The sequence below is a fragment of the Bison bison genome, unplaced genomic scaffold, assembly GCF_000754665.1.
Source record: "Bison bison bison isolate TAMUID 2011002044 unplaced genomic scaffold, Bison_UMD1.0 scf7180017864295, whole genome shotgun sequence".
NCBI lineage: Eukaryota > Metazoa > Chordata > Mammalia > Artiodactyla > Bovidae > Bison > Bison bison.
In genome coordinates, this window is record NW_011494867.1 from 1,428,459 (window position 1) to 1,453,039 (window position 24,581).

At 39.4% G+C, this 24,581-nt stretch overlaps 1 protein-coding gene across 2 annotated transcripts in view; it reads right to left on the reverse strand.

The window, feature by feature from the left end:
- Positions 1–3,708: 3,708 nt before the first annotated feature.
- The window catches only part of RFWD3 (ring finger and WD repeat domain 3), a 34,870-nt gene continuing 13,997 nt past the window's right edge, over positions 3,709–24,581 (reverse strand). Inside the window, exons 5-13 of one of the 2 annotated variants that reach the window (XM_010850734.1) lie at positions 20,391–20,582; positions 20,200–20,291; positions 16,351–16,465; positions 15,630–15,852; positions 13,110–13,260; positions 12,147–12,323; positions 11,159–11,373; positions 9,695–9,906; positions 3,709–6,789 (exon numbers count right to left, since the gene is read on the reverse strand). In XM_010850734.1, the coding sequence (XP_010849036.1) occupies positions 6,646–6,789; positions 9,695–9,906; positions 11,159–11,373; positions 12,147–12,323; positions 13,110–13,260; positions 15,630–15,852; positions 16,351–16,465; positions 20,200–20,291; positions 20,391–20,582 (1,521 nt within the window). In that variant the 3' untranslated portion in view covers positions 3,709–6,645. Of the gene's footprint in view, positions 6,790–9,694; positions 9,907–11,158; positions 11,374–12,146; positions 12,324–13,109; positions 13,261–15,629; positions 15,853–16,350; positions 16,466–20,199; positions 20,292–20,390; positions 20,586–24,581 lie in introns of both variants that reach the window. The other variant, XM_010850732.1, reaches the window with a different exon arrangement.

The window sequence follows — 24,581 nt, forward strand, 5'->3', positions numbered from 1 at the left end:
CTCCTCTAGTTTCCATGGATCTCTTTTTCAGAGGCAGAAACTCAGAAGAGGGTTAGTGAGATAATCTAACGTCCACTACTGCTGGTGACCTCAGGGCTATGAGTGTATTTATCCCATTTCCTCCATTTTGAATTTCCTTTACCCTCAGCTAGCACCTCAGAAGTCTTGGTGGCTTACCTGGACATACGCCCCAAGCCTTCATTCCTGGGGTGGTAGTGGTGGTGGGCATCATAACCTTCTCAACCTCGTGTGGTACTGTTGCACATGTCTGCCAACAGTTACAGAGGCAACAGAGCAGCACCAGAAGGCAACCCAGTGGACCACCTGGCTCTTCCCTTTTACTTCCATTATGTACAAGCAGCTCTACTTTCTCCCGTTGATCAGGGTTTATTACCACTGCCAATACGGCGATTCCTCTTCTCACGTACTGGTCCCTGGGTACAAAGTCCCAAAGTGCTCTGGTAGCAGCCCTAATGCATAGTTCCGTGGGACCCTTGCTGTGTCCTCTGGCAAAGTGCACCCCTATAGGAATCCAGGACCTTCAACCACGTGGAACCCAGGTTGCTGGAATGTGAAGTACAAAAATCACCGAGGTCACTAGGAATGACAGTAAGTGAAGCCACTCCTGTTTCCCCATGTGGTTCCTAGACCCATGTATTCTTCCTACTGGGGAAATAGCACCAACAGAGGTCTCTTACTTAACACCGCATATGACACCCTATTCTTTCTGAGTGTTGCTTCTTAGCCAGTGCTTCATTATCAGTATTCTGTTAGCTGGCTGTTTCTGGATGGTATATTATTACCTGACAAGACCAACACATCCCATGGTCGTGGATCCATTTCTGCAATGCCGTCACTGGACAGTAGGTCCCGTGGGTCAGATGCTATACTGTGCAGCAATCTGTGCCTCAATCTGGCATTCTGCCGGCAGAGGCTCTAGAGTAAGAAAGTTAAATCCACGCCCACAATAGGTATCTATTCCCATAAGGAAGAACTGCTGGCCTTTTCAAGAGGAAGGGGCCCATTGTAGCTGACTTGCCACAAAGCAGCTGCTTGATCTTCTCTAGGAATAGAGCGTATTAGAGACTCAGTGTTAGTGTCTGTTGCTGACAGGTTGGATGTCCACAGGCACCCTTGGTAAGTGGCAGTCCACTCCCCGAGACAGAAGTCAGGCCTATATGTAGCCTCCGTCACTGCCATTAGGGCCATTCTATTCATGGGCCCAGCGTATTAGGTCTGCAGCGGCTAAATGCTGGCTGTCAACTGGCTGTCATCGAACTACTTGGCTATTCAATGCCTCTTCCATGGTGGAGGCTTTCTGGTAGGCATTGTTTTGTAATAAAAATTTTTTTCAAACATTGTGCCTTCTCCATATAGCCCAACCACATGCCGTTATCCCATAACAGTCTGTTGGACCCTGCCCAGGAAATGTTTATATTCTCACCTTAAGCCACTTCTTCCACACAAAGTGGAAAGATCAGGGAACAGCTTGAAGCTCTACTCACTGAAATATTTGTCACTCTCCACCATCTTCCAGGGTCCTTCTTGCATCCTTTAGATTTTTATGGTGGCACTAATCACCATCCTCCAACCCCCATCCCTCAATAAAACACTTTTTTTTTTTTGGTTATGCCTTGTGGCTTGCAGGATCTTAGTTCCTTGACGAGGGATTGAACCTAGACCGTGGCACTGGAAGTGCCAGTCAGTGGCTGGAGAGCTGTTTCCAAGGTTTAGATTTGGCCTTTCCTGTCATAATTCTTACCCCACAAGCCAGAAACATGTTGCTAGATCATTTTCACAATAACTTACTGTTTCTAGATCTAGATTATTCTAGATCATTTCCAGTTATGTCTTTGGGGGCTGGGGAATGACCACTGAATGGGTTCACACTAGGTAGGGCCACTGTGAGCCATAATCTGGCCAGGACTTTTATTTATAGTACGAGGTCCCCACGTGCCAGGGGCCTATGTTGATGCTTTTGGTCTGATATCAAAGACAACTCAATCAAATATCCAAAAAGTCCTCAAATATATGGTTATTTCTCTTTTGTCAGTGTATAGTCCCAGGTAAATGGCCATGAGCCTCTTTGGGGAAAAGACTGAAGGAACTATACACTTAGCATGGTGTCATGGTATGTGTTCCTAGGTTCATAGCTACTTGTTCATCAATGGGTTCTGGATCTGAAAATTGGCTCAGGTCTAAAAACTGAGGAACATAAGGAACATAGGCAAAGGAACATAAGCTTTGGGGATGACCACCTTTAGCCTGCTGCTCCTCCTTTCTTGTGGACTTTTTGTTTATAGATGTTTAAAAGCACCCTCTTTGGCTGTGTCTATTCTGCTCCCAGGGATGCTATCTTTTATTGGCTCTCTCTCTCCAGTTCCCTGCTGGTCAAGGTCCTTTGGTCAGTTCTTCAGTCTTGCTGGTAATAATGGTAATTGTGGTCTCCTGGCTTCTGAAAGTAAAGCAATGCCACTTGGTCTTTATTATTCTTGGGCCTCAATCATCCCCATCTTACCACATTTCCTGGAATACTCCCAGCATCACCTATGTTATCTAGGTCTAGGAGGAAGCAGAAAACCAAAGAGGATTAGGCATCAACAAAAAACCAAACAACCCAATTTAAAAGTGAGCAAGGGACTTGAATAAACATTTCTCTAAAGAAGATATACAAACAGCCAATAAGCACATGGAAAGATGCTTGATATCACTAATCACTAGGGAAATACAAATCAAAACTACAGTGAGATACCACCTCACACCATTCAGATGGCTACTGTCAAACAAACAAAAACCCCAAAACAAAAAAACAGAAAATAAAGAGTTGGAAAGGATGTGGAGAAACTGAAACTCTTATGCATTGTTTGATAGGAATGTAAAATGGTACAGCTGCTAGAAACAATATAGCAGTTCCTCAAATAATTAAGAACTGAATTACCATATGATCTTCTGAGTATATACCCAAAGAACTGAAAGCAGGGTCTCAGAGGTATTTGTACACCCATGTTCATAGTAACATTATTCACAATATCTAAAATGTGGAAGCACCCTAACTGTCCACTGACAGATGAACGGATAAGCAAAATGTGGTATACATGTATACAATGGAGTACCATTGTCTTAAAAAGGAAAATCTGACACATGCTACAACATGAATGAACTCTGAAAACATTAGGCTAAGTGAAATAAGCCAGTCACAAAAAGACAAATACTGCAGGATTCCACTTAGATGAGGCCATTAGAGCAGTCAAATACCCAGATATCACCCTGTGTGGTAATTCCAGCCTCGGCACCCAGAAATCCAAGACAGATGAGGGCATTTGGAAGAATGTAAAATGTCACAAGTACATGACTGTCTGCTTTAATTGTGAATGCTAAGTACAGAATATGTAAAATAAGTATAGGATATGTAAAATTTAGTCAAATGCCACCTACAAGTTATTTTCTCTTGAACTTGATTTTTAACCTGTTTCTTCTCCTATAAATTGGAGTAACAATATTTACTCCACAACATTGTTTAAAAATGAATGTGTTAGAAAGGGGCTGTGTAAACTACAAAGGGATAAACAAACAAGAGATTGTTACCAACAAACAAACTGATTAAAGGACAAGGACACACAAATGTTTATTTTTAGAAATTTCACTTACAGTCAACCACTGAGATGGGAAACCAAGGAAAGAATACTATGGAAGAGAAACAGTGGTGTTAGGTTTCTTAGCAATTTGGGGTTTACTTCTTTACTCAGGACCTTTTAACCTCTTTTTTATTGGAGCACATGGCTCCATGACAATATTAAACTTATGGATTTAGTCCTCCTGCAATCTAGTATACTCCATTTGCTGTTCAGCTGGAAAACATTTTCAGCCTTTCCAGTCTAATCCCAGAACACCATGATTTACAGCAAAAGAAATTCCTGAACTGAACAGAACAAAGAAACTGAGGCAAGTGGCCAGAGCTGTGCTGAGCAGAAACCCAGGAGTCCACACGTGCCCAGTGCTGCTGTCACTGCCAGGAGCACTGCCAAAGACTAGGAGAAAGAGAAGAGGAAGTCCTCTCCTCCCCACACAGAAGAGTCTTCTGGACTCAGAGACTAATAGGAAGCCAGCAAGCAAATGTAGTTTGCAGGATTTAGACCCTTGAGCAGAAACAGACAAGTGACCAGTGCTGGGGACTTAAGAGGCAACAGTAAAAGAGAATTGCCAACTACTGCCTCAACTTACTTCATTAATTTAAATATGATGTTTACTTTTGATCCAGGGACCATCCTGTGTAATTCTGACCCAGTACTACGGAAATGAAGAAATCTACAAGGCAGTCTGGGATTAGACCCCTTTTCCAAAAGGCACACAGGTTCCTGCCTCTAGCATTCAAAGAGACAAAAGACATCAGAAGCTGAAACATATGGTAAATGTTTATTTTCATATTTTACATTAAAACATAAAACACAAACATTAAAACAGGACATGAATAGAGATCCCACTGTCTGGTTTTCAAAGCAGGTACAAGGATATATATAACAAGAAAATATTTTTGAGTCTGCTTAACTCCAAACGCTCAAATGGGAAAACAATCTCAGGGACTGGGGTGAGGGAAGATGGTGGGGTAGAGCCTGCATCTACAGATGTCATCTCTCCTCCCAGGCGGACGGGAGCAGGGGTGGAGGGGAAGTTCTTCCATTGGAGAAATCAGTCACAATCGCAAGAATTTTTGTTTCTCTAACATCTAAACTTACTAGGGGAATGCAAGGACTGGTAAGGCATGAGATTCTTTCAACTTCTCTAATAATACAAGTCCCTTGGTTCCTACGCTTGGGGGTGGGGGTTGATCTCAGTCAGCATCAGCTAAGTGTACTTCAACCCTGCCCGGGGTTCTGCCCTAGCCAAAGACTAAAGCAGCCAGGGCCTGACCACTTATATCCTCTCTCTTATCATCTGCTGAAACCAGATTGTTTTTTAATTCAAATCCTTTTCTGCCCCTGAAGCTCTAGGCCTGGGCAGTTATTCTTAATCATCAACATACCAAAAGGTTACACCTCTTCTAGAAAAGGGAGCTCTTTCCCAGGTTCTGGAAACTGGCTTTTTGAACAGTTTCCTTAAACAGAAGGAGGCTATTCTTTAAAAAGCACAACTAGAACATGGAACTCGGGAAATCTACTGCAATAAGCCCTTGCTGGTGAGAAATGCTGGAAACAGCTCAGGAGATGACAGATCAGAACTGTTTTAAAATAAAAATAATGATAACATTTCTACAACAATTATTAAGAAATTCAGTTAGCCATCCTGCTCCCCAAGAACAGGGACATGTTCTGTTGTGGACAGTAGTTTAGTAGAGTAGCCTTTCGCAAAGCAAACAGATATAAACTGAACCCTCTATTGGAGAAAAATACAGCTCCAAAAGTGGGACAATCCAGGGCTGGAATGAAAGCTGGTGGGCATCTCCCTGCAATCCACACAGGCCTCCAACCACTGTTATTTTACTAAAAACACTTAAAAAAAGTTAGGAAAGGAGGCACATCAGAGGAATTTGGAATCAAACAACAGTTTCACCTGGGGGCAGGCTTTAACCAGGGAATTCTAAACACACTCAAGAATGGTTCCTTACTCCAAGGGGTTGACTTTATTCAGAGAGACTCTATAAAAATGCAAGAGACAAGTCCTCTTCTGCTTTCAACAGCAGTCTAAGCAGCTTCTCTTTTGTAAGCCTCTCTTGGTTAGATCTCTCTAACCATGCTTCTGATCTTTCATACTAGTAAGAGCTTTGACATATGGCTCATCTTTTCCTAGTGAGAGGACAAAGAGTGGCTTTCAAAGCACTGGCTTATATAAAACCAATCCTGAGATCTTAGCTGCCTAGAAAAAAAGTGAGTCTTCCCCACTGCTCAAACAACTGGTCTCTTTCCTTGATTCGCACAATGTGATGAACCCCATACACTTGGCATTAGGAAAGGATCTACAGCTCATCAGCTGCCATCATCACTGGGTTTACCACTATCCTGGCACTGCACACCTAAACAAAGCTGTTCCTGCCACAGAGCAGACCAGATGAGCTCTACCACATAGTTCTGTGGGGATGAGACCAAGTTACTAAAAGATTATCAGCCTACAAGGTCAGAAATAGGTCAAATTCTTCAGAAGACTGTATAGTGCCCTCTTGTGCTCAATTGAAGACTTCTGACTCCACGCTGCATCCAAGGAGCATCAAAATGGTTAGTCCCATCAGGAACATAAGCACTCTCAAGTCATGCAGTCAAGTGACAGGACAACTCAGGTAGGATGTCACATCCGGAGATGCTCGGTGTACATCCATAGTCTAAGTGACTGCAGGGAGGATACTCTCCAAGGCTCAGCAGCAAGTCTGATCAAACATATTGATTCTCAACAAAGATTCATGAAAGCTTTTAACCCAAGAAATGGATAATGTTGATGGAGTACCAGTCACTTACTCTTTTGATGGACACTGAAGATACACCATCTATAGTGTTTTGTTGACCTGGAATCTGAGGATCTTATTAACCTAATGGAACCACGATCCCACAAGTTCTAGGCCACAGACAATAAGCACAGATCTTGCTCAAGGCTGTGAGGTACTAGCAAACAACATGTAACATTAACCAGCAACATGACTGATAAGTTTCAAGACCATGGTTACTCCCACCTATAGATGTGGACGGTCTTTTCTGTTAAGGTAGCCAAGTAGCTGTTATGATTCACATCAAATGGGCAGATGTCCAAGACAGGCTGATCGGCCTGCAGATCCTGCAGCAATGAGCCACTGCCAGCATCCCACAGCTTAAAAAGAAGAAAAAAAGGTCAGGAGTCCTTCAATTCAACTCGGGACTTGCAGTCTTTATCATCACACAACTCTGAAAGCACTGCATAGACAGGACTGCCCAGGGAGTAAAACAGAATGTCCCTAACCTTCACAAGGTTGCACAAAAGCAGCACATCTAACATAGGTCATGCACAGCCTCACCTACTACAATTCACAATTGTGGTTTACCTGTGAGTAGATCTGAAAACCAAGCCTAGTATTCTCCCCTTCAGTCTATATGCCAAGAACTCTATTAGGGGAAACAAGGGTCAACAAGACAATAAGTCCCTGTCTCTGCCTTCATGGAACCTGTATTCTAACTGCTGCTTTCTTCTCCTTTAAAAAAAAAAATTTATTATGGACAAAAAATTCATGTAATAAAAAGGAGAATAGTACTATGAGTAATCCATCACCCAGATGACTAAGTTTTTACCATATCTGGTTTATTGTTTTTTTTCTTTGCTGACCTCATGTCATTTTACCCTTATACACTTAAGTATACATCTCTTAAAAATAAACAAACAAAAGACATTTTCCTACATCTCAATGTCACTATGCCTAACAAAATGAACAATAATTTCATGGTATTCTCTAACATATACTGCAAAATAAAAATTTTCTGATAGTCTCTTTTTATATTGGTTTTGTTTGATTCAGGATTCAAATAAGGTCCACATTACCCTTGGTAATCATAAATTTTAAAAAGCCTCTCTTAGTTTGAGCAGATCCAACCTCCCCACTCTTTTCTCCTTCTGCCACTGACTTGTGGAAGCAGGATCTGTTGTCCTACAGAATGTCCACAACCTAGATGTGTTTGCTGCTTTCTGTGCTATTACTTAACTTATTCTCTTATCCACTGCAATTCCAGTAAATAAAAGCATTAGACTGAAGAGTGACAGTATCCAATATGGCTGCCATTAGCCAATTAAACCTCTTTACATTTAAATTACACAAAAATTTAACAATTAAGTTTTTCATTCACATTAACATTTCAAGGGATCACATGGCCTTAAGTGGGCAGTGCTGTTCTATGGGTTCAAGGACATCTAGGCATCATGTACTTCATTTTCCCTTACATCAAGAGGCAAATTATTTCTGCTTAAGCCATTAACAGTGACACAATAGTTGATCATGTATTCAGGTGGTAACAGGCTGACCCCTCCACTGTAAAATTCCCCATCAACCTTCCATCTGTTAGTTTCATCTTGAATTGATCAATGATTTTATAGAGGTTTCAGTAGTGCCTTTTTCCTCCCTAAAACATATAGCTATATGTTTATCATCACACAACTTTGAAAGCACTGCAGAGACAGCACCGCCTGGGGAGTAAAACAGCTTGTCCCTAACCTTCACAAGGTCGCACAAAGGCAGGATATCTGACATAGGTCACGTAAAACACTACAGCTCACTTATAAAGAATGATGTCAATCTATAGATATTGGTATGGAAAGATAACCAAAACAGGAAGTTAAATGGAAAAGCAGTATGTATTGGGTTGGCCAAAAAGTTCATGTTTTTAAGTAAAAATAAAAGAACATTTTCATCAAGAACTTTCTCGAATGTTTTGTTATACTACATTCTGCCATTTTTCAGGCAACTTCATAACTTTATCTTCCAAGAACTTTTTATCTTTTTGAGCAAAGTACTATTCTAAGTGCTTTTTACAGTCTTCCACAGAATTGAAACTTCTTCCATTAAGAGAATTTTGTAAAGACTAAAATAAATAAATGGAAATACAAAGGTGCAATGTCTGGTGAATAGAGCGGATGAATAAGAACTTCCCAGCCAAGCTGTAACAGTTTTTGCCTGGTCATCAAAGAAACACATGGTCTTGCATTATTCTGATGGAAGATTATGTGTTTTCCCTTGATTAACTCCAGACATTTTTCATTGAATGCTGATTTCAGTTGGTCTAATTGTGAGCAGTACCTGTTGGAATTAATCATTTGGTTTTTTGGAAGAAGCTCATAATAGAGCTCATTTCCAATCCCACCACATATACAATATCATCTTCTTTGGATGGAGACTGGCCTTTGTTGTGGTTGGTGGTGGTTCAGTTCGCTTGCCCCAGGATCTCTTCTGTACACATTAATTAATTAATAATGTACACATTATTGTACAGTATCCACTTTTCACTGCCCATCACAATTTGTATTAAAAAAGAACATTTTCATTACATTTCAGTAGAGAATCACATGCAGAAATACAGTCAAAGTGTTTTTCACTTAACTTACGTGGAACTCGGACATCAAAGTGATTAACATAATCAGGCTGATGCAAATGATCTTTCACACTTGATTTGGATATTTTGAGTATGCTGGCTATCTCCTGTGTGGTTAATGGTAACTGTTCTCATTTAATGTCTCGAGGTGATCGCTATCAACTTCAACTGACCTACCTGACTGTGGAGCATCGCCCAGCGAGACATCTCTAGCACAAAACTTCCAAAACACTTTCGACATGTTCAGTCACAGCACTTTTCCCATACACAAATCTGTTTCTGCATTTCACCAAAGTTTTTTACCTTTCTTGAAATAATAAAGCATAATATGCTGAAAAAAAACGTTGCCTTTTTTCCTTCCACTGTCAATATTAAAATGGCTACACAAAATTCACCAATCTTGACAAGTCTTATTTTTAATACACACTGACATGATAGCTGTCACAATACAATCTAACAAAATTGTTTCAAATGAAGTTACAGTCAACTATGTGCTACTAGAGCCACCAACAGAAAAAAACAAACTTTTTGGCCAACCCAATAAAGTGTGACTTGTATTAAAAAAAAGCAACCACACATATACACATATGAAGGTACGTGCAATTATGGAGAACTTTGGTTTTTTGCTTTAAACACATCAGTATAAAAAACAGACTACTCACCAGGGCAGATTTTGATGCTTCATCCCCAATACACACCAGGATGCTGCCATTATTCTCTGGATTTTGGAAAATGGCATTCTTGGTTAGCAATTTGCAGGAGGGTCCCCCAAAGAATGTTTGTACAGGATGGCAGGAGCAGATGGGCTCTCCAGCATTATCCAGTTTATAGGACATCTCCATGAGTACACTTCGTAAGTTGTTGTGATTTTTATCTAAGAGAAAGAGAAATCAGTATTGATCTGTAGGGATGGTACAAAGAAATTAAGCAAGTACCTAAACTTGGTTCTAACACAGTTGAGTAGAAAAGGCAGTTTTATCAAGCCATCATTAATAGCTACAGAGCAAACCCAGTAAGAACACAATAATACAGCACAAATGAAATTCAGAACATTGGGCTATAGGATGAAGTAAGTTATCTACAATAGGTTTTTGTCTATGAGGGAAACAATTTTGAGAACGAGCTAGCCTTTTTAGGAAAATCACTGTATCCAGCTGGACTTCTGTTTGGGTTTTTATCTTCCTTAAGGGTTCGGGCGACAAGGTCTTTTCCTTCCCTCCAGTGATGGCCCCACTAATACCCGGAACTGTACAAATAAAGTGAAAGCATATTATCACAGAAGGGGAAACATATCGCTGTGGTTCTGCTGAGAGACAAACAAAAGCTAGAGAACAGAATGGGATCTCCAAGCTTTCTACATGTCATAGCAAATCCGTGGAGACAGAGGACCTAGGAGATGGGTCCAAAAGGGAAAGGAGAGTCTGCTGAGGCAGCTTCTCAGCTCAAACAAAACTTAAAATGATTAGGTCAACCCACAACTAGCAGAAGTATGGGCACTTTAATGACTATTTCTGACCAAAACATCTACTTGACCATCAATATAGCTCACCAGATTAGATTCATTACCTTTCAGCTAGAAAAAAACCTGTGAATTTAAGCATAGTCAGTCAAGGGTTGCAGTCCTGGTTCTGGAAGCTGTGAGAAGTTCAGCTGGCTAGGGCCACCATGGTTGTCCATCTACTCCCCACTTAACTTTGGGGCCCCAAATAAGGAAGAACAGCTAACAGCTTAGCGTCTGGGCCCTCTACATGACTGCTTTCATCTGGGCCTTCCTTTTAAGTGAACTGAGGGGCGAGCAGAAGACATGAAACTGATGTAAGGTAGCTCAGTGGCCTCAAGAGCAGGTCTCCTCATTCCATCACTGTCGTAAGTCAGAGTGGATTCTAAAGTGGAGGATCCTAATTCCACTTCCAAGTAGTACCTGGCCAAGTATGTCCCAGTTCACGAACAAGGGAGGGACAGGGAGGCAGGCTCCACAGAAGCTCCCTGCAGCGGCAAGAGCTGTTAGTCCATGAGGGGCTGACCAGCACCACCTGAAAGCTAGGGCAAGCTCTCCTTTCCTCCCCTCTACCAATCTACTTCCAAACCAACCACAGGTCCCATGAGGACACCCCAACAACACTCACCAGGCCTATAGGTCACGAGACAGTGGCGGGTGCTGCTCTCTACCTGAAAGTCTACGCAGCCCCCAGGCTCCATGGGCAGCACATGAGGCCAATGAGTAAAACCCATTTTCAGCTCCCAAAAAGAGGCATTCTCCAATGCTCCAGCCAACACGCCACCATATGGAAACGCAGCAGAGGCAGCTCTGGGCACATACGACAGGGATACCAGCGGGCATCTGAAGGGAAAGGAAGGAAACCGAGTCTTACCTGCCTTTATCTGAACCACTTCAGGCGCCACGATGAGAAGTCAAGGACATTCCTACCTCTATAGAAGAAATTTTGTAAGTCACTGTCCTTTGATATCTAATAAAAACTATCAACCCACTCTGTAGGAACAAAAGGACATATATATAATATTCCACACCCAGTTTCAGAGGAAATTCCACATGCTCTAAAAGCAGTGGGGAAAAAGCAGAGTAGGAAATTTAACAGTACAAGATTACAAACACAAGGAAGCCTGACTGGTGTGAAGCTTCTGGAAATGGGGTTAGACACACACACACACACAAAGTCAAGAAGGAAATTCAACTTATATATCCAATAAATTAAAGCTTCCAAGTGGTATTTGACAGACTCCCTCAATTAAAATACAGCATAGAGAATTCCCTAGTGGTCCACTGGTTAGTTCACAACAGGCCAAGAAACGTTAACCAAGGTCACAAAGCTCATAAATGGTGGAGCTGGGTTCTGAACAAAGTAGTGGTTTTATTCTGGCACACTGTGATGTGTAATTCTATGAATCTGGTTATACTTCGTATGAGAACTTTCTGCCATATGAGCTATCATGAACACAAACTCTAGGATTTTACTGATTCTGAAGTGAGAATAGATCAGAGGACCCAGAGAAATGCCCTCTGTGAGAAATTCTGATCAACTGTGAAACACTTGTAAAAGAGAGGATTAATATAATAGTCTAAGAGAAAGCTGTTACTTTCAGGTGGCTCCCTACCTAGCTCTCTGAGGTTCTAATTCCTGGACGTGAGAGCTTGTATTTCGAAGGTCGTATAACAGAATCGAACCGTTGACCAGTCCAGCATAGATGTAATTGTTTTCATCAAGACACCAGCAGCAGCTCCAGACAGGCCGCCCAGCGTTGTAAGTCTGGACCACGGTATTTGTTTCCAGGCTGTAGAATTACAAAAGACTTTTACAATTATGCATTACAAAAATCAAACACAGAACAAAGATGTAAAGATAAGAACACACCCACACATCAAAACTACATGGATTCCCAATTTCCCCTAAGGTCTATGGAGATAACTCCTCTTAATTCCACAATATTTGTTTTGGAGGATACAGATTTTCCTCCTAAGCTGTAAGGAAGAATAAGTTAAAGGGACAAATAAACAGTATATTCCTTCCCCTGATCCTATATCCTTCTCCACGGCTACCTATTACACAGATATTCAATGTTTAATACTGAAAAATTAGAAAACACATGTAAGAAAAATAAAAAGTTATAATCCAACTATCCAGAAGTAGTCATTAATGACAGTTTGGTATTTAACCTTTCTTTTTTCCCTTCTATTTTTCAATACTACTAAAATAAGTCATAGCATTTAGATATATATAAAACATAACAGAATTGACACACTGAGTTTTGGGGTAAAATTAAGCTGAATCATTCTTGAAAAGTCAAAAGATATATATCTGCATGGTTTAAGATATATTTTGTAGCATATATAATTTTAAAGAAATGGACCATCACATATTCAGCTTTGCAACCAGCTGTGTCCACTTCTTAAAGCAATACATTTAAAATTCAATGAACCTGGATCTGAGAAAACAATGCCTTGGACAGCTCCCATCCCATCCCCACCCCAAAAGGCAAGGTCATCATAACACAGATACTAATTTCCAAGCTACTCAACACTAGGCATCCCAAGGCCCATCTTCCCCACAGAGTACTCACCTGGTCAGTTTAATTGTGCTGTCCAGGGAAGCAGAGAGAAGTAAGCCTTTGGATCGACTGCTGAAAGCCAGTCCACGTATTTGTTTGCCATGCATAGGAATATACTGGCTGCTTTTCATGTTGGCAGTACTCAACATCTTAACACCAAAGCCTGCCAAATTTATAAGAGAGTGAAACAGATCACTGAAAGTCAATTTAGGGCAAAGGAAACTGCCATTTCAAGCAACATCTTTGTTCACCTTTCTTGGCATGTCAGTTTCTGGGAAAAAACTAGTCGAACAAAGAAAATAACTCCCAGGTTATAATTTATTTTAAAAAGTACATTCTATCCCAAATGTCTATCAAGTATATGAGAAACCATCATATACACATACAGTGGAATACTACCCAGCAATAAAAAGGAATGAACTACTGACAGACACAATAATATGAATAATCTTTATAAAGTTACCTTGAAAGAACCCAGACAAAAAGAGTAACACTGTATGGCTCCAGTTATGTAAATTCTAGAAATTATAAACTAATATACCAAGATAGAAAGTAGTTGCCTTGGGATGGGGAGAGGAGGGAGGAACAGGTGGATGATGGATTACAAAAAGCCTGAGCAAACTTTCAGGACAACTGGTGGTATGTTCATTACCTTGATTGTTATGATGGTTTTAGAAGTGTATACAAATACTGATACATACATCAATACTCACCAAATGGTATATCACATTAAGGAGGTGCAGTTTACTGTATATCAATTATACTGTAATAATAAAGCTTTTAAAGGAAAGCGAGAGACTAGTCTTTCTGAACCACATATACTCAAAAATGTAGATGAGAGTGAACAACAAAGAATGGAGCTAAGTAATTTCTGTGTCATGTGGTCAAGATGCTACATTTTTCTGAAACAGAATGAAAATAGGTAAAATCAAGTATCGTAATGTATATCATTCCAAGAGGGGAAAAGAAAGCCAAAAACTTGTCCTTTTAAATTTATTTGTTACTCTGTTCTCTTGCCAGGGAATAATAACACATTTATTTTATCAGGTATATATTTTATCTGAGTTATACACTTACAAAATTTGTCAAATCAAGATATCCTTGAGGGACTTCCCTGGTGATCCAGTGGCTAAGAATTTGTCTTGCAGTGTAGGAGATGTGGATTCAATCCCTGGTCTGTAAACTAAGATCCCACATGCCACAGAGCAACTAAGCCTGTGCACGTCAACTACTGAAGCCTGTGCACTCCAAAGCCCACCAGTCCCAACCAGAGAGCTTAAGAACCGCAAGGAAAGACCCCGCACGATGCAACTAAGACCCAATGTAGCCAAATACATGAGTGAGTTGAGACACCTGAAAAAACAGATAGCCTTGAATCACACTTCTCCTTCACTAGGGAATTAAGTGAGAGAAAGTTTATTGTGATTTCTGCTAAAACAGAATTAGCAGAGCCAGAGAAACAAACATGGAAACTATAGGTTTTAAATCAACAAGGGAACTTGAGATTTTGCCTAGTTAATCATTAAAGGAAACAAGAAATTAGCATTATCAGTCTATCAGGAAGAGCTGGCTGTGCAGGACAGAACAGACACACTAAGAAATAAAGGAACAGATTACACCCAATTTGAGGAACAACTGGAATAAATATTTTTCCAATTAATGGGGAAGGTTTCACTTGAAGACAAATCTTTTTATTAAAACTGTGAATGGAATATAGCAACATTATAAACAATCCTTTTACTTTCCCCTCAACTGGAGCCTCCTGATAGCCTCTCAACTCAGAGTTAGTATCAGTGAATAGAAAAATATATGATATTCAAGGGATTCCACTACAAATCCTGTACATACCTAAGTATGGGGGACACAGTTTTGAAGCATTTGAAAGGAACTTCTAAGTGGGGAGACACTAAATCAGGCAGAAGCAAAGGGACCCTACAGTTGGCAGAAATCATATGCTGAAGAGAGCAGGAAAAAACATCTACCACATTGGGCCCGTGTGGTTTGGTTTTCAACATTAAAACAACCTAAAATGAAACTTGAAAAGTGCACAAAAAAGAGAAAATCAGTACAATAAAATAATAATGTTCCCAAATTCTTTTACTTGGAATTTGTCAACGTGCACACTACTGAAAATAAGCATTCAATCTTGTTTTAACTTGAATTAGACCTTGGGGTAGTGTTTTTTTCAAACATTTCTAGGCTAAATGAATCTGCATTTTAGCAGGACATACAAGCAATTATAGTCCTTATCCTTGGACAACTCACACTTCTAAGTACGTCTTCTCTCACTTTACCATGGTTCAGCATCTCTGCCCTTCTGGTGAACAAGTTTACAGAAGTCAAACAGACAGTACAGACATCTCTGTAGTACCCCAACATATCTGTATCAAGGAAAGTAACTAGGAAAAAAGTGACCTGGTGGGCTGTGGACAGTGTTCACCTACTAGTGAGTCCTGGATTATCCAAAAAGGGAGGAAATAAATAAACAGAGTCCAACAATGAACATAAAAACTGAGGTTCTGGACTATTCACCTGGAAGGAAGGCGGACTGAGGAGAAGGCTGTGATACCACCAGGCAGCTCAAAGCATCACAGTATGTCATGACTCGACAGTTTCCTGTTTGAGACACTGTGAATGTCTTCTGGAAATGGTACTTCTGTTGACTCTGGCTGGTGGGCAGGCCACTTAGGAAATGTGGCTGGGAACCCCCAGGCTGTTGTGAGATCTTATCCTGACCGATAAGTTTCTGCAAGTCCTAAAATGAAAACGATTTTGAAGACATAAAGCTTTTTCGTCTGGTATTACCCTGAAATACAATTCCTTGATCTAATACAAGGATATTTCTCCTTTACGTGAAAATATTAACATGAATTCTAAAGAACTGCTGGAGTTTTCACAATATTTCTACAAGCAGTTGAAATAGGGAGAGCACGTAATCATAAAGGGCCGAAAGTCTTTAATGATTTAGACAGTCACTTTGTCTAAAATTGTCACTTTTGGTAGATTCAAGGAAATGAAATGACCTAAACAAGTTGTGAATTATCAGGCGGCTGTTCAATTTTTTTTTAATTCAGGATGCAGTAGAATTCATCATAAAACACATATATAAGTTCTAACAAAAAATAAACAGTTGATCATGTTTCCTTCCTGAAAAACTTGGTAAATCCTATCTGTATCTGAGTGAAACTAAATATTTAGATGCCTTCTTAATTCCTATTCCAACAGTTCTTTGTATTAGAAAAGGCAAACTTACCTGAACATGACTTTGAAGCCTAGAGCATTTATCAGTGAGGGCTTGAAGCTGCAGCCGACACTGTGCCGAGTCTAATTCAGCCTTCTTCCTTAGCTTCTGTTCCTTTAGTAAGGAACTAGAGGGGGAAAGCCAGCAACAGGTGGAGATTAGAAAGGCCACGGAAGACTTCTCATCAAGATGCACAGTAAATTTATGATATGATATACATACTTTGACTATAAATATGTCATTTGGGGAATAAAATATAACGAGAAAAATCTCTCAAACCAAGAAACATTACAGAAGAATAGCAGACAGGGCTGAGCTCATTAGCCTACTGGAGTGGGTCTCACTGTTGAGGTAGGCAATGACCAGGAATTTGGCTCTTACTAAAGAATGGGGACATAAAATGTAAAATGAGGAACTACAGCCAAGCTCACTGCCTGAGTTAGAGTCAAATCAGAAAAGAGTAAAATGACCTGTTAAAAGACCAAGATCATCTACCAGATAAAAAGAAAATCAGCTATTGGATGTTCATGAGATATTAAAATAACACTATAAAAAGAGGTTGGAAGTTTAAAAAAAAGTATATACCAGTAAATGCTAAAAAAAAAGAAAGAAGACCGATTACAATTAAAAAGGATGGACAAGCATAAAGAGGAATAATGTACAATGAAAGGACACATTCATAGGTATGAAAATCATAAATTCACATTTTAAAATATGAAATGCAAATAGAGATTTCCACTCCAATAAGATAGGAGAGAAAAAAGATGAAAATTGGAAAGGAAGAGATAAAGTGGCTCTTATTTATCTTCATGGAAAATTCAAGAGAACCCACAAGCTATTAAGAGTTTAGTAAGGTTACTGAGTTAAGATCAAGAAAATTAGATCAACAGCATTCCCATATACCAGACAGATGATTTGTAAATGTAACAAAAAAAGTTCATTTGAAATAGCATTCTAACAGCAACCTAGGAATAAAGTTAAGGCCTTTAAGAAGCAAAAAACAGTTATAAAAGACACAAGGAAAACAGTGAATAAGTGAAAGGATATTATATAATGCTGATGGCTAGAAACACTAAATTGAAGCACTAGAACTAACAAACAGATCCCAGAACAAAAGAGTAGTCCATTTATAATATAGAAACTTAAGTTAGAACAGAAGTAGCAACTGAAATTTATAGATAGGACATACTTCGCTAAAAGTAAAAACTTTTTCAACAAAGGATACCATAAACAAGTCAAAGAGACAAATCAAAAACTAGAAGATGACATGTGCAATGTGCACAACCAACAAAGAGTTAGCATAAGGAAAACAAAGAACTATAAATCAGTAAGAAACAAATAAATAATATACTTGGCTCAATATAAATGAGCAAAATATTTGACCACAATTTACAGAAGAGTATGTTCAACCTCATAAGTGATTGAGAAAAACATCATAAAAAAGCAAACTAAAGTAAATGCTACTTCACTCCATGAAACTGGCAAAATTAAGTCTGATAATATAAAATAGATGAAGGTATGAAAAAAATGCAAAATCCCTTACATTACTGCTGCTGGTATAAACTGGAAACGCCTCTACAAAGAGCAATTTGACAATATCTAGTAAAGTTGAAATTACATGTTCCCTATGATAAAGCAAATCCATTTTTAGACCTAATGAAACTCTCACCCATTTCTCTGCAGCATGGCTTATACTAATGAAAACTGGAAACTACCTGTCTACCAATACAAAATACATATAGGAAAACTCTACAGAACTAGAACACTTTATAGAAATTAAAATGAATCAACGAGAGCTACATATCAACCAGGATATGTACCTCAGAGTATTAAGCAAAATCAAGCTACAAAAGAAAAACTATAATCCAATAACATCTGCATAAAATGTGAAAACTTTCTAAATCACACTGTATGTGATTTATGGTCATAGATCATCTGAGGAAAGAGATGGAATTAAGAAAAACTTGGTGCACAAGGAAGCCTCCTCGGTATCTATAAGGATATATTTCTTTTTTTAAAGACCCAAAACAAATATGGAAAATGTTAAGATTTGATAAAGTTGAGCCTGTGGGTATTCATCCTATTAGTCTCGGTATGTATCACCATTTTGAAACTCTTCTCAAGAGGCTAAGGAGTACACAGATTATAGTAATCAGCAAAGTTTTAAATACAATCATGCATTAATAGCCACCCCTACTGGTTTTGCCTTTTCAAGGAAATTTCCCCCACCACGTACTTGTCATTTTAACATACTACAAATAAATAGTCGTTGGAGTGAATAAAAAAAGGCAAACAAGGAGTAAAATTTATACATCTGTAATTCCACTTTACAGTGACTACTTATATGTTTTTTTCCAGTTTGCAAAAATATAACCACACTAACAACATGCTTTTACATGACAACATACTAATGTATTTCAACATCAGTTTTAATCAATGTATAGTGTTTCATCACATGGATATGCCAGAGTTTACTCAACCAATTAACCTTCTTGGTTTGGATTATTAACTAAATGAAAAGCCTGATTAAACACATTTTTGTACATATCCTTAATCATTTTTTTAGAATGCTTAAAGCAGAATTACTTTTAGATTTCTGAATTATATTGCCAAGGGCCTCTCTAAATGTTAATATCTATGTACATTTTTACCAGTAATGCATGAGCAAACCCACATCCCTGTACTCTCAATGCAGGGGGAGTGGTTTTTGGCTGCTGCTGCATGGCATGTGGAATCTCCTCCTCTGCCTCCCCTGCACTGCAAGGATGATTCTGAACCACTGGACCTGGGAATTCTGTTACCCGGGAATTCCCAATATTTACTGTTCTTAAAGCATATTTTATAAATAGTGCTTTTAGCAATTGTCCATGGGCTTCCCAAATCCCAATAATTTCTTGCATTGTATTGCTTCAGTTATGAGACTTCCTTGTAGAATACTGTGGCAGGAGGGCTTAGGGACACAAGAAGCAAAAATTCTCAGTTTTTAAAAAAGTATCTAAGCCTATTCTAACGACAAGGAGGTTGAGACTTGGAGTGTGTTCTAGATGGCCGTGAACTGGCCACAATGAATTGGCCACTCATTCCCTGATTCAGTATTCACCGAATTTAGTGGCAGAGGCAGACAGTAAAGGTAATCCCTTAGGGAAGAAGCTGGACAGGCTACCAAAAAATCCAGGCTATCTTTCTGTGTGGGTCCAGCTTAGGTGTGAGGTATTACTGTATGGCTAAAGGTTTCTCTATGACTTTTTGATTTCAGGAGGGCTTACCAGACCATGTCTTGGCCTCCCCAAGTCATATTACCAAAGACTTAAGTCTTAGCGCTGACTCCAAGTTCACAGGAATGCCAAAGTGCTCCTGCAGAGCTACCTTCTCCAATCAGCACACAACCCTCAGGCCCTGAAAATGGAGGCTTATGAGAGGTGCTGAGCACACAGACGAGTGCAGCAGTCTACCACCTGTTGCTCTTCTTTCAACTCCCTCTCTTTCAAGAAAGGAGATTTTTATCCTCAACTTCTCAGTTGTTTTCCTATGCATTGACTTCATTTTCTGATATTCTATACTAGCTTTTTTCCCTGAAGAGTTCAAGCAAAAGTCCTTACATTCATTGAGCTAGGTGAAGTCACAATAATTTGTTACTCCAGATCATCACTTTTAATCCTATTTGGAGAGCAAACCGTGCATCAGGTGATCAGACATGTATCATGTCACAATGTTAAATTGCCAACAATCCCCAGAGATCCCTAGTCACAGTCCAAGGAAAGCCTGAGAATTGCACTAAGAGTGAATCATACCCCCTTTTTCAGATGAGCCTACAAAGAACCAAAAGGGAATGTTCCAGCTAGACAGACTCTTTCCACCTACCTCTTCATGAGCTCCTGCTCACTAGTGTCCAAAGCTCTCAAGGTCCGGGCATAAAGGACAACGATATCACTTTGCTTGGCTTTCTTGTTACACTAAGGAGCCAAACAGGACACAATTAGTGTGGTTCTAGGAATTCGCCTGACTTAATGTGTTAACTGTGCACATACACAGTTCTTAACTACGGTCTCTACCTGGGGACATTTTCGGGTCTGTCCTCTGAGCCATTTCGAAATGCATTTGTACCCAAAGAGGTGCCCACAGCGCAATGTAGAGAGCCGGTGATCCCCAGCATTGGTCCACTGCTCCAAACATATTGTGCAAGTGTCTCCTTCTTCCTCATCCACAGAAGCAGAAGTTAGAGAAGGGTTAGACTTCTGGGGAGACTGCTGGATGGAAACCACAATACATTCAAATTAGAGAAAATGCAAAATCTGTCTTGAAGATATGAAACTAACAAATTAACAAAAGTCACACAAAAATGAACAAACCCAATTGAAAAATGCCAAAGAAAAACCCAATACCCATGAATCACTTCACATTCTTTCCAGAGTGCAATCTGGTCAAAGATAATATAAACTGTGATAATATTATTATTATCCTTTGAACTCACGAAATTCTTGATTTTTTTTCATTCAAATGACAAAAAGGAGCTAATTTACAAAGATATTAAAACAAAACAAACCCAGAAGTTAATAACCCAGTTAAATAACAACAGGGAATATTAAGTCTTTTATACATTTGAAATTAGGTTCATAATTCAAGTAACTATAAAATATCTGGTCCATGTGAATAAAGATAAAAATACAAGGGAAAAGAGAAAGAAATATAAACAGCTCACACAAAAATACGAATGGTTAGTAAGTGTTCAGCTATAATTAAACAAAAATTAAACTATGTTTTTACTTCTTTTCATCTATTAGATAATGTCTGGTAACATGAAGCACTGAGGGTGAGGGAGAAATGGGCATGCTTACACACTGCTGTTCCAAGCAGAAACTGGCACAAATTTTCCAGAGGGCAACTTGGCATTATCTATCAAAACTAAAAATACAAACATTCTTCCTTTGATAAAGCAACCTTTCTGGAAGAAATATATCCCATGAATATAACCACAAATATTTGCCAAGACAATAATGCAAAGATGCTCAGTGCAGCATGATCTTAGTAGGAAGCAACAATAGTGCACATGCAAGGGAAGAATTAACTAAAAATGTATTCCTATGTAAAAACACTATGCAGCTATTACTACCAGTAAAAATGAGATTCAATTCTATGTTGGATAGTCACTAAGTTATGTCTGACTCTTTGTGACCCCATGGACTGTAGCCCACCAGGCTTCTCTGTGCATGGGACTTCCCAGGCAAGAATACTGAAGTGGGTACCCATTTCCTTCAATTTTATGTACTGACAATAAAAAGCTCTCCAAGAGAAACTTCCCTGGTGGTCTAGTAACTGGGAATCTGCATTCCAATGCAAGGGACATGGGTTTGATCCCTGGTCAAGGAACTAGGATTCCACATGCCACAGAGCAACTAAGCCTAGCCACTGCAAAGACTAAGCCTGTGCACTCCAGAGCACAGAGAAGAGAAGAGAAGCTTGTGTGCTGCAACTAAAGAAGCCCCTGTGTGCTGCAACGAAGACCCAGCACAGCCAAAATTAAAAAAAAAAAAGACATGACTAGAATCAAGATTAGTTGAGCAATTAATCACACATTTAATCACTTAGTCCTACAATTAAAAAAAAAAAGCTCTCCAAGATACAACAAGTCAGGGGGAAAAGAAATCAGTCCTGGAACAGGATAGTATATAATCTCTCTTGTGTAAATTTTAAAATAGAGCATTTAAATGAATTCAGTAAAGTCGAAGGATACAAAATTCATCTACAGAAATCTGCTGCATTTCTACACACTAACAATGAACTATCAGAAAGGGAAATTAAGAAACATAATCTCATTTATGAACTGTATTAAATAGAATAAAATAAACTAGAATTAAATCTAAACAAAGAGGTAAAAGACCTGTACTCTGAAAACTATGACATTGATGAAAGAAACTGAAGATGACATAAACAATTGGAAAAACATATTATGCTCATTGGAAGAATTAACATTGTTAAAATAATCATCCTCCTACCGAGGCAATCTACAGATGCAATGCAATCCCTGCCAAAATATGAACAGCATTTTTCATAGAACTAGACTAAATGATTTTAAATTTATATGAAAACAAAAGACTAGAAATAGCCACAGCAATCTCAAGAAAGAAACCAAAGGTGGAAATATCACACTCTCTGATTTCAATCTGTACTACAAAGCTACAGTAATCACAACAGTAAGGTACCATCACATAAGCAGACATACAGATCAACAGAACAGAACAAAGGGTGCAAAGATAAACCCATACTTACTTGGGCCATTAATTTACGAAAACAGAGGCAAGAGTAGACAACGGGGAAAGACAGTCTCTCCAATAAATGCTGTTGGGAAATCTGGACAACTACATGCAAAAGAAATCAAATTGGACCACTTTCTCTTTCTATTTTATAATGGACTATAACAATATTGTGATAGTTTCAGGTGTACAGCAAAGGGACTCAGCCAAACACTGGACTACTTTCTGACATCATATACAAAAGTAACCTTAAAATGGACTACAGATTTAAATATAAGATCTGAAACCATAAAATTCATAGAAGAAAACATAGGCACTAAAGCTCTTTGACAGCAGTCCTAGCAATATTTTTTTGAATATGTCTTCTCAGGCAAGGGAAGGAAGCAAAAACAAACAAACCAGAGTATCAAACTTCAAGCTTTTGCACAGCAAAGGAAACTAACAACAAAATGAATAGGCAGCCTACTGAATAGGAGAAGATATTAAAAGATATATCGGATAAAGGGTTACTATCCAGAATAAATGAAGAGCTCACACAACTCAACAGCAAAGAAAACCTGATTAAAAATGGTCAGGAGGCGGGAATAGACATTTTGCCAAAGAGATGGCCAAGAGACACATAAAAAGAAAAGATGCTCAACATTAGTAATTATCAGTTCAGTTCAGTTGCTCAGTCGTGTCCAACTCCTTGTGACCCATGAATTGCAGCAGACCAGGCCTCCCTGTCCGTCACCAACTCCCGGAGTTCACCCAAACTCATGAGTCAGTGATACCATCCAACCATCTCATCCTCTGTTGTCCCCTTCTCTTCCTGCCCTCAATCTTTCCCAGCATCAGGGTCTTTTCAAATGAGTCAGCTCTTCACATCAGATGGTCAAAGTACTGGAGCTTCAGCTTCAACATCAGTCCTTCCAATGAACACCCAGGACTGAGCTCCTTTAGGATGGACTGGTTGGATCTCCTTGCAGTCCAAGGGACTCTCAAGAGTCTTCTCCAACACCACAGTTCAAACGCATCAATTCTTCGGCGCTCAGTTTTCTTTATAGTCCAACTCTCACATCCATACATGACCACTGGAAAAACCATAGCCTTGACTAGACGGACCTTTGTTGGCAAGGTAATGCCTCTGCTTTTCAATATGCTGTCTAGGTTGATCATAACTTTCCTTCTAAAGAGTAAGCGTCTTTTAATTTCATGGCTGCAATCACCATCTGCAGTGATTTTGGAGCCCAGAAAAATAAAGCCAGCCACTATTTCCCCGTCTATTTGCCATGAAGTGATGGGACCAGATGCCATGATCTTTGTTTTCTGAATGTTGAGCTTTAGGCCAACTTTTTCACTCTTCTCTTTCACTTTCATCAAGAGGCTCTTTAGTTCTTCTTCACTTTCTGCCGTACAGGTGGTGTCATCTGCGTATCTGAGGTCATTGATATTTCTCCCGGCAATCTTGATTCTAGCTTGTGCTTCCTCCAGCCCAGTGTTTCTCATGATGTACTCTGCATATAAGTTAAATAAGCAGGGTGACAATATACAGCCTTGATGTACTCTTTTTCCTATTTGGAACCAGTCTGTTGTTCCATGTCTAGTTCTAACTGTTGCTTCCTGACCTGCATACAGACTTCTCAAGAGGCAGCTCAGGTGGTCTGATATTCCCATCTCTTTCAGAATTTTCCACAGTTTATTGTGATCCACACAGTCAAAGGCTTTGGCATCGTCAATAAAGCAGAAATGTTTTTCTGGAACTCTCTTGCTTTTTCGATGATTCAGCGGATGTTGGCAATTTGATCTCTGGTTCCTCTGCCTTTTCTAAATCCAGCTTGAACATCTGGAAGTTCACGGTTCACATATTGCTGAAGCCTGGCTTGGAGAATTTTGAGCATTACTTTACTAGTGTGTGAGATGAGTGCAGTTGTGCAGTAGTTTGAGCATTCTTTGGCATTGCCTTTCTTTGGGATTGGAATGAAAACTGACCTTTTCCAGTCCTGTGGCCAC